General features: G+C 38.7%; 1 protein-coding gene across 2 annotated transcripts in view; it reads left to right on the forward strand.

Annotated features, from left to right (window-relative positions):
• Positions 1-14,738, forward strand: part of psmd11b (proteasome 26S subunit, non-ATPase 11b) — a 47,490-nt gene that overhangs the window by 4,734 nt on the left and 28,018 nt on the right. For both annotated transcript variants that reach the window (XM_059002739.1, XM_034057853.3), the window contains exons 3-4: positions 549-745; positions 13,787-13,844. In XM_059002739.1, coding sequence (XP_058858722.1) covers positions 549-745; positions 13,787-13,844 — 255 coding nt within the window. The remainder of the gene's footprint in view (positions 1-548; positions 746-13,786; positions 13,845-14,738) is intronic.

Raw genomic sequence — 14,738 nt, forward strand, 5'->3', positions numbered from 1 at the left:
TTGCCAGGAACTAAATGTAAAACCCTGGTTTGAAAGACACTTAAAGTTGGTTGATCTAAAGCAGTTGTGCACAGCAATAGTCAGTTTTCACTAAATCCATGCAAGTGCATCTTCAAATTTACTTATGCACTGAAATGTGGAACACCATTGGGATTTTCTGATGAGAGGTAATGTATGTAATACCTTAGATTTTTTATGCATAAACATTATACTCCATGTCATTTAAATTGTGCACCTGTTAAGACAAGTTGTTAAACTTGAGTGCAGAGGTCTAATAAGCAGCAAGTGTCATATTCCATGGTTTGCTGTGTCCACCAATAACTTTACCAGATCACCTTTGATCCAAGACCCCAGGTCTTTGAACTTGATGATAGTGTGGAATCAGTAAATCCAACCATTCCATACAGTATGGAAAATGTAGACGACCCTGGTTTCTGTATTGGGACCTACATTAAGACCTCAATGCATTTTTTTGCAGGGATCTGAGATGAGCACTGACACCTTGTACATCCAGTGTTGAAACAACGTGTTTCCCTTTTCTCCTGTAGAGCTCGGAGGCCTGTTGAAGTATGTGCGACCGTTCCTGAACTCGATCAGCAAGGCCAAGGCAGCCAGGCTGGTTCGCTTGTTACTCGACCTATTTCTGGACATGGAGGCAGCCACTGGCCAAGAGGTCCAGCTGTGCCTAGAGTGCATTGAATGGGCAAAAGCAGAGAAGAGGACCTTTCTACGTCAAGCCTTAGAGGTAGGGTTAAAAATCCTCAATTTGGTGCTTGTGAATCTTAAGGATCTATGAATATTATGTTCAATGACACTTGATAAAGCTACACTGTGCTGTACCATAGCACCTGGCCTGGTCTACTACTTCCTTCCTAACATCCCCAAAGTGCTAAGTTGATCCAATGATATTAATTTCACTTGAATCAGATTCGCAGCCTAGCTTCCAGTAGTAAAAGGAACTTTAAATGAAAAAAAAAATGCACAATATAATTTTATGGTGGTCCCAAAATGTGTGTGTTTACACCCTAACTTCTAGTCGGGACATTTTTTATTTATTTTTTTCGGATTTTGACATTGTTAAAGGCCATTTTCATTACTTGTAGTAAAACCTTTGATGTCATTATTATTATTATTATTATTATTATTATTATTATTATTATTATTATTTATTTCTTAGCAGACGACCTTATCCAGGGCGACTTACAATCATAAGCAAATACATTTCAAGTGTTACAATACAAGTAATACAATAAGAGCAAGATAAATACAATGACTTTGGTTCAAGCAAGTACAAGTGTGACAAAATACAATTCAATAATACAGCAGATAATAGTGATAGTTACATCAGGATATGATTAAATACAAAATACTACAGGTTAAACACTTGGCAGATTACAGTATTCTGAAGTACAGGATTAAATGCAGTAAAATAGGGGTCAGATAAGAGCAAATAAAGCGCATTTAAATGAAGGGTGATAGTGTCCCAGGATTAAAACAGAGGAGTTCCACAGGTGCTGTTTGAAGAGGTGAGTCTTAAGGAGGCGCCGGAATGTGGTCAGGGACTGGGCAGTCCTGACATCTGTGGGAAGGTCATTCCACCACTGCGGAGCAAGGGTGGAGAAGGAGCGGGCTCTGGAGGCAGGGGAGCGTAGCCAGTCTTCTAGTGCAGGCGGAGCGGAGAGGTCGAGTGGGGGTGTAGGGAGAGATGAGGGTCTGGAGGTAGCTGGGTGCAGTCTGGTCAAGGCATCTGTAGGCTAGTACAAGAGTCTTGAACTGGATGCGAGCGGTGATCGGGAGCCAGTGGAGTGAGCGGAGTAGTGGAGTAGCGTGGGAGAAGCGAGGCAGAGAGAACACCAGGCGGGCAGCGGAGTTCTGGATGAGCTGGAGCGGACGGGTGGCGGACGCAGGGAGGCCAGCCAGGAGGGAGTTGCAGTAGTCTAGGCTGGAGAGTACCAAGGCCTGGACCAGGAGCTGGGTAGCATAGTTGGTGAGGAAGGGTCGGATTCTTCGGATGTTGCTCAGGAAGAATCGGCAAGCGCGTGCCAGTGGAGATGTGCTGGGAATAAGAGAGGCAGGGGTCCAGGGCGACTCCGAGGTTCTTAGCAGAGGAAGATGGAGAGAGTGTGGTAGATTCCAGAGGAACAGAGATAGAGAGATCAGAGGAGGAGGAGGAGGAGGAGGAGGGAAAGAAAAGGAGGTCAGATTTAGAGATGTCATGCAAAAGCAACAAACAGTACAGGCACAAATTATGGCAACAACAAATGATTTACAGCAAGACTAGTGGTGGGGATTGTATTGCCCATTTTATCTCACTGACCCTTTACTTACTAAATATATTGGTATACCTGACTAGTTAATCATCTTCTCTTTTAAATATTTTAAAGAGCAAGACATTTCACAAGTAGAATCATTCCCTGAAATGTTCTCCTTTTTCTAGGAAAGCAGTTCATCTGGGGATGGGGAGTTTGGTGCTGTATAACTTCGCTCAGACTACTTGCTCACTAAATATCGGGTATAGAATTTGAAAAACTTTTGTCCAAGGGACAAAATGCTAGAAAAATCTACTTGTTCTTAAAAGCTACCCGCCCCTCCCCATCACACAAAACACACACAGAAAACTAGAATATAACTTGTAGGATATAGCTTTTATTTAACAGTGAACACAGTCAATCAATCAGTGATTAATATCCATTTTTGCTTCATGAAATTAAAGCGAAAAAGTACAATTCAGTCCAAACATACTTGGCAAAATTGAGCCCTTCTAATTTGTGTTCATGGCAAAACCAAAATTATTAATAATAATAATAATAATAATAATAATAATAATAATAATAATAATAATAAGAACTGCCAGGCAGTTTTACGGCTTCCAAGCTCTGTACCAGTTGGATATTTTGGCAAGCTGAAGCATTGCAGTACAAGCATCTGGTTCAATCCAGTTTCTCTAAGTAGCTAGTTTTTATAACCCTCTTAAGAAAACCTGTTTTATATCTAGTCTGTAAATTTTGTTTAACAATGTGTTGTTACCTCTAACACAAAAACAATGATCCAAAGGACATCAAAGGAGAGGCCAACACCTATTTCAGATTGTCTTGGAGCCTTGTCCTAGCAAAGACAAAAGTGACCAGAAAGATCTTTATCAACTTACTGTCTAACTAGGAATTTAACCAGAATCTGACTTAAGCCTTAGCAGTCCTATGTCTGACCTGGTCCGACATTGCAATTTTCCCTTTCCGGTCCGATGTCGGACCCTGTCTGACATCATCAAAAAGACGCAAAAAACAGGTCTCTAGTCGTCTTTTCTCCGGAAAAAGCAGGGAAAACCATTCAATGGCCGAGTGAGATCGATAGGAGCTGAGAGAAGCCAAAAAAAAAGGGGCGTATCTCATAAATACAGATAGCCCCGGCATCACATAGATAACACGGACATAAACAAACAAGATAGCTGTTTCTGCATCCAGCGCTCAAAGAATATCACAGACATTTGAGCTACGTTTACACCTGCACACCCGAGCCGAGTCGGTGCCGAGTCGAGCCAGCCTGGTTTACACTAGAGAAAGGCGAGCCGAGTTGAGAGACGTCACGCATAATGAACGTGCTGAGTCGATTCAATTAAATGTCTCGGACTGCAAAAATAGAACAAAGCATTAATTCAATAAAATGTTGTTTTTTATTTTTTATTATTATTGTGGAGAAGTACTGAAAATGCTTGGGGGGGGGGGGGGCGACGGGGGGGTTGTAATACATACCTAAACAAAGGAAGCAGACGGGGGACCATATTAAAGGTATACATAACGCGCCTCGGATATAACGCTCCTATAGCATGTCCCCCAATTCCTGATACAAGTGCAATATTTGTACAGTAAATACAGTACCGGTGTTCAAACTGTAAACAACTTATCGGTGTAACTTCTGTTTCTGTCTCTCCCTTTTGATACAGTATCTGAACTGGAGAAAAGCTGTGCTGGCACTTTATAACACAGACATCTTAGTCAGCATTCGTTTTATAGCATTATTATTATTATTATTATTATTATTATTATTATTATTATTATTATTAATATTTGTTTATTTAGCAGACGCCTTTATCCAAGGCAACTTACAGAGACTAGGGTATGTGAACTATGCATCAGCTACAGAGTCACTTACAACTACGTCTCACCCGAAAGGCGGAGCACAAGGAGGTTAAGTGACTTGCTCAGGGTCACACAATGAGTCAGTGGCTGAGGTGGGATTTGAACCGGGTACCTCCTGGTTACAAGCCCTTTTCTTTAACCACTGGACCACACAGCCTCATTATTCAGCATTCGTTTTATAGCTTATTCAGCATTCTTTCCTAATCCATTAACTTTTTTGCTGCGAGAGGAGCTGCAGCTTTCCCCGGGAGACGAGATGCTTCAGCCCCGCTCTGGCAGCCGAACCTGGGGCGAGCCCATTCCCTCTCCCCCTCTCCCGACCCGCTCTCCTTCTCGCATTTTGCTGGTTTGCTTGTCTGTCGCTTCGAACTGAACTCCCGACTGCCGTTTAGCCAGGCTATAGTTTAAAAACTGCTGATTAAAATGATCCTCGAGTGGGAATGTTACCTTTTTTTTTTTTTTGTAAAAAATATAGTGTTGATTACATTGTGCTTTATGCATGATTAATTCATGGAAAGTTACATTTTTTATTCACTATATGCGTATTATAGAGAGGGAGTTATTTTATTTAGTATTTTAGTCAGATGTGTGTTGTTATGTGTCCTGCGGAGTAAAGGTAAGGAGGTACGAAAACATTTACCGGTTGTGGTCCTGGGGGTTGCCACTTTTTCTTGTAATGATGCTTGAGCGTGATGACGAAATGCAGTAACCCCGCTCAGAGCCTGCTTTGGCCCCGAGCCAGATTCAGATATGTTGCAGGGCTGGAGTTTCACGGCTTGGTTCTGGCTTGGCTTGGGTATTTGCTAGTGTAAACACACCCGTACCGTGAGGTCACACGGTATTGCAGAGCTTTTTTTAGATGTTCTAGTAATAAAATAATGACTTGGATCGCATTATTGAGGAGTTCGGTGATAAATCAAGTGATCAGGAGATGATTTGTTGGTATGCACTACTATCAAGAGGTATGTGAAAAAAAAGGCGAACAAGGGGTGGGGCGGGGCTGGAGATGCAGTACTGAGTGTCCTGTTAATATGCAGTGCATTTTAACCCTTTGCGGTCCATTGTCGGACTGGGTCCGACATTGCAATTATTCCTCACAGGTCCTTTGTCGGACTGGGTCCGACATCATTATAGCAACGCAGTAAACGGGTGTTTAGTCGTTTTTTCTCCGGAAAAAGCCGAGAAAACCATTCAATTGCCGAGTGGGAGCGACAGGAGCCGAGACAAGTCGGGGGGAAAAAAAAAAAAAAAAAAAAAAAAAAGCGTATCTCATGAATAGTCATACATGGTATCAGGTATCAGATAATGGGGCGTTCATAGTAAACAAGCTGGCTGAGTGCGTCAGCGCACAGAGACTATCATGGACATTTGCAGAGCTTTTTTCAGATGTTATAATAATAAAATAATGACTTTGATCGCATTATTGAGGAGTTTGGTGATAAAACGAGTGATCCGGAGATGATCGATCGGTATGTACGACTATTATTATTATTATTATTATTATTATTATTATTATTATTTATTTCTTACATAGGTGAACGCCCTAGCAAACAAAAGGGTGGGGCGGTGCTGGAGATGCCTAGTGAGTGCTTTGTTGATATGCAGGGCCATTTAAACCCGTTTGACTGTGAAAAAAAATACTTTTAAACAGCGCGTATAAAATTAACTGCGCGTGTGAAAATTAATTAGACCTGGCGTGCCTGACACGCAGTTAATGAATGGACCGCAAAGGGTTAAACCTGTTTACTGTGAAAAAAATACACTTAAACAGCGTGTCCAAAATAAACTGCGTGTGTGAAAAAAAATTGGACCTGAGATGCGCTGAGTAAATGGACCACAAAGGGTTAATGTTTAACCCATTCTGTGAGGTTGTATTTGAAGACCAAAAATGTTCCAACATGCCCCAGTTTTTAAATATTAAAAAGTGTCTTTTTTTTCTCTAAAAATATTACACTCCCTGTATATCTGTTGCTCTGTGATAGTTTAAACTAAAACTAAAGAAATAAGATTTCTAAAGACTTTAAAAGTTATTCAGAAAAAGATTCAAAATAATTGTTATTTCTCAATAATCTCACAACTTCATATTTATCAATTAATATCCCAACCGTCTTTTTTCTATTTGCTCTACCAACACTCACTAGGTTCCTGAGACTAATAATTACCATCATACCCTCAATTTGCCATGAATATCCAATTCCAAAATATGGTCATTAACAGATCACCCATCCTATTTCAGGACTTTTGCCGTTCATATGAGCCATGGCCATTTCTCGTTTGGCTTTCAAGGAGCTTTGATTTGCTCTCTGCCAGAATTTTTCCTCATCTTCACCTGTGGGTGTCTGTAAACACAATGGATTCATGTGCCAGGTAGATATCAGACCAGCTTTCATTTCAAATTCACTGGCTTCTGGGATAGGTAACTTACTGTATCTCATCTGAACAATGTGCCCTAATGCAAAACAAAAAATCAGGGGTTGCTTTTCACCTATATTTACCATATAAAATCCTTGATCACTAATAATTTCCATTATTATTCATTTTCAATCTACACTGCCATTTTTTTCCCCTTCTCTCCTAATGAGATATTATTCCATTTCAGTAGATTTAACCATATCTATATCTATCCATAATCTGATCCCTGTGGTACACCACTGGTTACCTTGCTCCATTTCGAGGTTTCTCCTTTAATCAGTACTTTCTGTTTTCTACATGTTAACCACTCCCTAATCCATGTGCATGCATTTCCTTGAATCCCTACTGCGTTCAGTTTGAGAATTAATCTTTTATGCGGGACTTTGTCAAAAGCTTTCTGGAAATCTAAAACCATGTTGTATGCGTTGCAATTATCCATTGTCAATGTTGCATCCTCAAAAAAGTCAAGCAGGTTAGTTACACGATCTCCCTTTCCTAAAACCATGCTGACTGTCTCCCAGGATATTGTTACCATATCGGTAATTTTCCATTTTAGATCTTATTATAGTTTCCATAAGTTTACATATAATAGAAGTCAGGCTTATTGGTCTGTAGTTACCTGGTTCGGTTTTGTCTCCCTTTTTGTGGATCGGTATTACGTTTGCTATTTTTCAGTCTGTCGGTACAACCCCTGTGTCAAGAGACTGTTGCATGATCTTGGTTAGCGGTTTGTAAGTAACTTCTTTCATTTCTTTCAGTACTATTGGGAGAATCTCATCCGGCCCAGGGGATTTGTTTATTTTAAGAGCTCATAGTCCCTTTAACACTTCTGCCTCTGTTATGCTAAATTTATTTAACTGGATAGGAACAGGTCAACATGTGGGGCATGTTGTCTGTGTCCTCCTTTGTAAAAACCTGTGAAAAGTAATCAATTAATATATTTGCTATTTTTTTCGTCTATGATTTTGCCATTTGTCTCTCTTAGACATTTAACCTCCTCTTTGAATGTTCTCTTGCTGTTATAATATTGGAAAATCATTTTGGAATTGGTTTTAGCCCCCTTAGCAATATTGATTTCTATCTCTCTCTTGGCCTTTCTAACTTCCTTCTTGACTTGTGTTTGCAGTTCCAAGTACTCTTTCTGTGCACTTTGTCCCTTTTAAACGCTCTGAAAAGTGCCTTTTTTCGCTGAATATTTTTTTAAATTGATCTATTAAACCATTTTGGCCATTTTGTTTTAGATTTAGATTTGTCTACTTTTGGGATGTAATTGTTTTGCGCCTCTAGTACTACATTTATAAAAAACAGCCATCCTTTTTCTGTGGATGTTTTCTCTATTTTACTCCAATCTACTTGTGTTAGTCTCTGTTTCATACCTTCATAGTTTGCTTTTCTAAAATTGTAAACCTTAGCTTTAGTCATTACTTTGGGGGTTTTAAAAAACATTTCAAATGAGACCATGTTGTGGTCGCTCTCTGACCTCTGTTTTAGTTATTCTGTCTTAATTTCTTTGAAAAGACTAAATCAAGGCATGCCTCTCCTCTAGTCGGTGCCTTGACAAATTGCGTTAGGAAGCAATCATTTGTCATTTCCACCATTTCATTTTCGTCCGTCGTGCTCCCCACCGGGTTCTCCCATTAGTATGGCTTCTCATTTTCTACACGCATTTCTAATGTCATGGTATAACAGATTATTTTGCTTGGCGTCTGAATTTGGCGGTCTATAGCATGCTTCTATTATTCTGACCCATATTGATTCAGCGTTGTTTTCTTTGTCCAGATTTAACACCTGGGCTTCACGACTATTTCTTATGTATAGCGCTACCCCTCCACCTCTTCTGTCCTGCCTGTCTTTCCTATACAGTGTGTACCCACTAATTATATTAGTCTCCAGAGTTCCTGTAACTCCTATCGCATCATAGTTACTTTTTAGTGCAGTAGCTTCAAGTTCTAACATTTTGTTTCTGAGACTTTAGCATTAAGATAAATACATTTAATAGTTGTCTTACCTGAGTTGTTGCCCTTGTTTTGATGTGGTCTCCCTTCTGTTTTTTTTGTGACAGGTGACACTGATTGGCTGACAAACTAGCATGTTTGTTTCTTTGACCAAGGCCACAATGTGAAAGTATTACCATCACATACCACAAAACAAACGGGAAAGTAACAATTTTTTTTAAAAAAGAGGATTTTCACAAAAATGTTAAGTCATCCCAAGTAATCCGATAATAACTAATAGTTTGCCGCCCTCTTCCTTTTTGAGCTTCGTTGTTACTACATCATGTACAAAAAATGTGTGTGTTTCCATATATAACTAGAAGTTGCAGGCAACTTTAAGGCTTCCAGGCGTTTACAGCAGAACAAAATATGGTTTGAGACTTGTGAAAATGGAAATCATATGAACATTTTGTTAATTGGAAAGCATAGTGTATGTTTTTTGTAGGACAACGGTTAGTATTTTATAAATGTTGATTTTGTATTAATTGTGATTAACTACTTGTGATTCGTTGAGAGTGCATTGTGCGCTGTGGAACTTTCAGCTGCATATTTTAGATACCCCGGCTGTCAAATTTCTGTACAGCCTGAGATCACAGTAATGTTATGAAAAAATGGCAAATAGTATAAAAAATGTCAATTTTACCCTTTTAAAAAAATAGTGGGCACAGTATTTTTTTTTAACCATTATATGATTTACTGTTTGATTTGATAATAGTATTAAGCAGTATATGTTGCATGATAAGGTAGTATAATTTTTATCAGGAATTGAGTTTTCATGGTCATAAGGGGCCCTCTTGTGGTGAACTTTAGAATGCAGTCTTTATGAACAAAGCCTGCGTTTGAAAATCTGTATTGCTTATTCAATGCAGTGGTTCGCCAAGAACTAAAATGTGTGATTATTAAATAACTAAACAAACAGTTTAAACAAAACAAAATAAAAAGGCGCGTTGGCCAAACAAACAGAAATAAACAAATAAGTATCGTGCTGGTGTAAAAACCAGCACGCTTAGCATCGCCATTACTTGTTTTGGTTTGCCGTGCGCAGGTGTGGTGACGTCACAAGCCAGGGGGGGTGGGGGTGGGGGGGGGGGGGGGAGGTCAGGAGACTAGCTCCGGCCACCCAATTTCCTGCAGCGAAAGTGCTGCGGGGGGAGCACTTTCGATGGCTCCTCTCTCTCTGGCGCTGGAGACGGCAGTAATGGCTCCTCTTCTGGCGCTGAACATGGCAGCGGGGCCTCTCCCATATCTGCAGCATGCCTGGTTTGACGCTTGGAGGCGCTGTATCCCTCTTCTGGACACCAACTGTGACAGTGTGGTTTGCCGTGCGCAGGTGTGGTGATGTCACAAACCAGGAACACAAATCAAAACAAGTAATGGCTGCGCAAAACTGGAGCGCAACGGCGTTCAGTGTTTTATTAAATAACAAAACAAACAGTTTAAACAAAACAAAACACTACAAAACAAAAAGGCGTGTTGGCCAAACAAACAGAAATAAACAAATAAGTATCGTGCTGGTGTAAAAATCTGCATGCTTAGCAGTTGTTTATATTTTAGTTTCTTTACCTCCTAACTCCTCACTCATTCTCCACTCTCAAACACCCTCTCCCTGAGCGCAGACAACTGCAGGCTTTTATATTCTGGCCAAGGGGTTAACTAGCTATTAATTAATTATCCTATTACCCCTCGGCCATAGTCTGCACGAGTTTAATAAGGATGCGTGACTGTCAGCTAGTTAAATAATCAGTAGCTGATCAGTCACACATCCTCACAAGGTTTTAATAAATCAAAAAAATGCATCTGCGCCACAAACAATAAGATGATAAATAATAATAAAACGGCGCACATATATATTGTGGCGGGACACGCCGCCACAACCACATACTGAAATGTAAAAACTGGTGTGAATGTACACTGTATCTGGAGATGATCCAGTTCCTAGTTCATTTATAAACCTATCCTGTAATATTTATGGGAACAAGTACATTTTCCATAGAATTGATTTGGTGACCCCTTTTTTTTTTTTCTGTTCGTGACGAATTAGTATGTCAGTATATTTTTATGTTCTGTTCATGTTCACAATTGGACACCATTCAATGTTATGAGTGACACATTATGTAATGCTTACAGGGATCATGCACATATCAAATTAATATGTGTATATGTGATGCCCTGTTTTGTTTTTGTTTTTTTGTTTTTTTTCCTGTTCTGTTCTACAGGAAACAATTGGTATTTTTTTATTAAAAATACGATATGTATGGATAGCATTATCTGAGTTGTACCAAAGTGTAATACATGTACATCTCTGAATTTCTTAATTCTTCTGTGGTGTGTTTTTGATTTCTATTTGTCAGTCTGTTGTAGTGTTGACCTATAATATAAATAAAGACTTTAAGTTAAGTTTTCTCTATTCACAAGTGTCCGTCCGTCCATTTATACATATAGACGTTAACATATGTTTACATAAGAAAAGCAATAAATTACTTCAATTTAGCTTTGCTTCTCAATATCCATGGAGAAAAACAAGGTCTTGTCATATTGTTTTACTATTCCATGCCACCATCAGCCACCTCAAAACCAAAATATTTACTAGAGTGCACACAGACTAGCCAATCCGGAAGTAATTTAATCTCTCTGCTAATGAATGCACAACACTAAATGTATTAAGTACGGTGTCATGCTGAATGTTGCATTGTTTTGAGATGTGTTTTGATGTTTTAAAAGTACATCTCATTCATAATACTTAAAGTTCACATTTTAAAAATACATTAATAACAGTGTAAGTAATCATGGAAAGAATGCGATGAACCACACTGGTGCGAGTGCATATCTCAAAATAATCCCAATAATGCAGCATTCAAATAACGTTTGGTACCTTGTGGGGCACGTTCTGAATGGAAGAAAAAAAGATATATACATATATCAAATTATTTATGCTGATTTTCATGTTTGTTTTTTGTGTTTTGTTTTTGTGTCTATCCCTTTTAAAAAAGAATGTCCTGTTTCTTAAATAGTTGATGCACGCACCTTTTGAAAACAGGATTGTCTGGTGAGAGGAAACGGGTGAAAAAACGGGAGTATAGCATACGAGAGAGGGTATACAGGTTGTGGATTTGTTTTTTTTCTTGATTTATAGTTATTGAATGTTTGAAATATATTTGTTAATCAGGTTCTTAGATACAGAAAAACGGCAATCAATGGAATAAAATGGTTAAATAATACTTTAGTGTGTGGTGTTTGCCCACGAGACTAACAATGATTGGTATGTATAGGGTTTGTTGTATCTTAATATAAAATAAATTTGATTGTACTGCGTTTGTATTTTTAGCAGTATTTGCAGTAAAAGGTATGTTTCTGCGAGCGTACGTGAACTTTTTTTATCCCACGATATCGCGATATGGAAATTATCGATATCGTATCAAAATATCAATGTTAGTGCCCACCCCTATTTATTTGTAGATATACCATAAAGTATATCTACAAATAAGCAATCTTGAGCAATCATTTGCTAAACCCCCTGACCTCCAACCAGCAATTTGCTCCTGGATCTCGTTGGGTATCTTTTCAGCCTCTGGACCCCCAAATATGTTTCAGTCCTTGAAATTGAGAGGTGCTAATACCCATGTAGCCCCTTACTGACCCAGGAGAGTGGTTTTCAGCTCTGATGCAGTGGGTAGCCGTGTAACTTTCCGAAACGCTGCAGTCAGGTGCGGGGGACATTGTGGCATCCCGATCCGTAGAGCCTACATCTCCAGGTGTGGCCCCTGAATGGCAACATTTCAGAGCCGTCTGGGGTTATCAGAATTATCAGCAGAATGCCAGAGTGGCGTCCATGCGTTCCCAATATGGTTACAAGTGGGGCATTTTTCAGATGTTGTGCCTGCCTAAGGGTATTGACCCCCACTACCTGTCTGGTTACATTTAAGAAATGTAAATCTAAATTTATAACAGTGTTTATTTTTTTAGCAAAATAAAATCTAAGCCTATTTTTAGGGACCCCAACTGTTGTTGTTGATTCCAATTTAGGCACTTCACGTAAGGACTAGTAAGTTTACATCAGGACTACCAAGTTTCAAAAGGTAGTAGCACAATATTGTTAGTTTCTACCGCTGTGTTGCCATAATTTGTGCTGGTACTGTGTATGTTAATATATATTGGACACATTTTAAGTCTAGCTACTAAGTGGCAGTATCAACAGGTGCTTAGATTGGTGAGTGTAGTCTCTGACCAGGGAAGGTGCTGCAGCACTCAGTGTTTTTAGAGTTAGGTTTGAGATTGAGAGGAGGTTTTTTGTTTTCTTGTCTGCAATCTGAACAGGCCTATACTAAATTTACTCTGAGCTGCTTAAAGTACTGCTTTGCCTCTATGTTTGTCTTGAATATAGCAGAAACAAAGTACTGGATTAATAACTACTGTAAATTCTGATCAGTTCACAATTTAACAAGCTCCTTATTGCTGGGACATTCATTTAAGTAACAAATATTAACAATGAACTGGACACTGGACAAATGGAATTGTAAAATCGGAACTAACCTGGGCACAAGAATGCATCTCCTAAACCATTTGTTTATTGTTACTACCAAGTTCAATCATAAGGTACCAGGTTTCCATTCCTGATCTTAGGGGTCCACTAATGGGTCTGTTTCCCCACTCAAAGCAGTACTTTTATTAAAAGTTTCACAGAAATCCATACGAGAATTTTATTTGTTTGGAGATTCTCTATGCATCATTTGGTTAAGTTTTACAGGATCTTCGGGAAACACTGTGTAAAGTGTTGTGTGTCTGTTGGTGTGTTGTAAACATCAGGTGGAAGCTTCTATAAAGACATAACCTAAGAACATTTAAGAACGAGACATCCTAAGCTCCCCCTGTTCATAGTAGCATCCTAAGCTCCTGCGGTTAATAGTAGCTGGTTGATCTCAAATCTGTCAAGTTGGGCTTTAAAGGCAAGAGAGTTTGAAAACCTTAGTTATTTGGGAAACAGACCTGTGTTTGTTTGTTTTTTGGTTTCAACTTCATCAGTAAAATAAATTGTAAAGATTGTCTGACCACTCAAGTCTTAGAGGCTTTTTTATACACTGGAAAGTGTTGGAGGTTTACAATTTAATATTCAGTTCCTGTTTTAAAGTTTTAGTGGTCCCGGAGGACTGGTGTTGCAAACATGTGCTTGATGCAGATTGTTTTGTTTTCTTTAAGAACAATTAAAGAAGTGTGAATCCTGTTAATATCAGATGTATCTTCCTTTAGGCTCGCCTGGTTTCACTGTATTTCGACACTAAGAGGTACCAGGAGGCTCTGAATCTTGGTAAGTACAGGGATGAGTATTTTGTTGGTTATCTCATTTCAGAATTAGATTATTATTAAATATGGAATATCCCTTTGAAATGTGTGTCTCCTGTACTGTACAACTGTAAAATGAGATCTGTCATTAGACATACATGTTGGGAACCTGTGTACAATACATTCTTAGCCCTTTCAGTTTTGTAAGTACATGTAGTACATGAGTTCTGTCAACAGATGACAATGTTGATCTAGAATAAACTTACTTTTAAAGTCCTATTTTTTAAAAAGCAGATGTTCCACAAGTACAAAGTCACAAACACAACTAGCTTTTAATCTTCTAAGCATTAAGGATTTTATTAATGACTGAATCGCTGTACCTCAAATTAGTTGTGTGAATAGGGGTTTTAATCGATTTAATGATTCACACCTATGGGTTTTGGTCATTTAAGATATAATTGATTGATTACCTTGTCTACCTGAGGTGCGGTATCAAACGGTGCACGAAAAACAAATCTTGAAAAAAGGTGGAAGGTACTTGCTGGAAGGTATACCCACTATTTCACTATCTCGGAATAAAGAAAAAAAAAAAGACTACAACTTGAAACGTTTGCTAATCAGTACTTTCCTTTCACGAGAGTACTACAAGTTTATCGTATCATCTTAGTTGCAAGTAACTTGATTTTATTTTTAAATTAACGTTTTTTTTCAAACCGTATCAGAAAATCAATATCAGGGTTTGTATGCTAGTCTGGAAAAAGTATGGAAAAATGCCAAACTGATTTCCAGGGCTTGAAAATGCTCAAAAACCATGTCTCTGTTATGAAAGTATTGAAAAGGTCTGGACTTTTATTAGTATCACGGGAGAATGAAAATAATTCAGCGATTTTATTTTTTATTATTAATAATAATTGATCTC

This window comes from Acipenser ruthenus, chromosome 28 (genome assembly GCF_902713425.1).
Source record: "Acipenser ruthenus chromosome 28, fAciRut3.2 maternal haplotype, whole genome shotgun sequence".
Taxonomy (NCBI): domain Eukaryota; kingdom Metazoa; phylum Chordata; class Actinopteri; order Acipenseriformes; family Acipenseridae; genus Acipenser; species Acipenser ruthenus.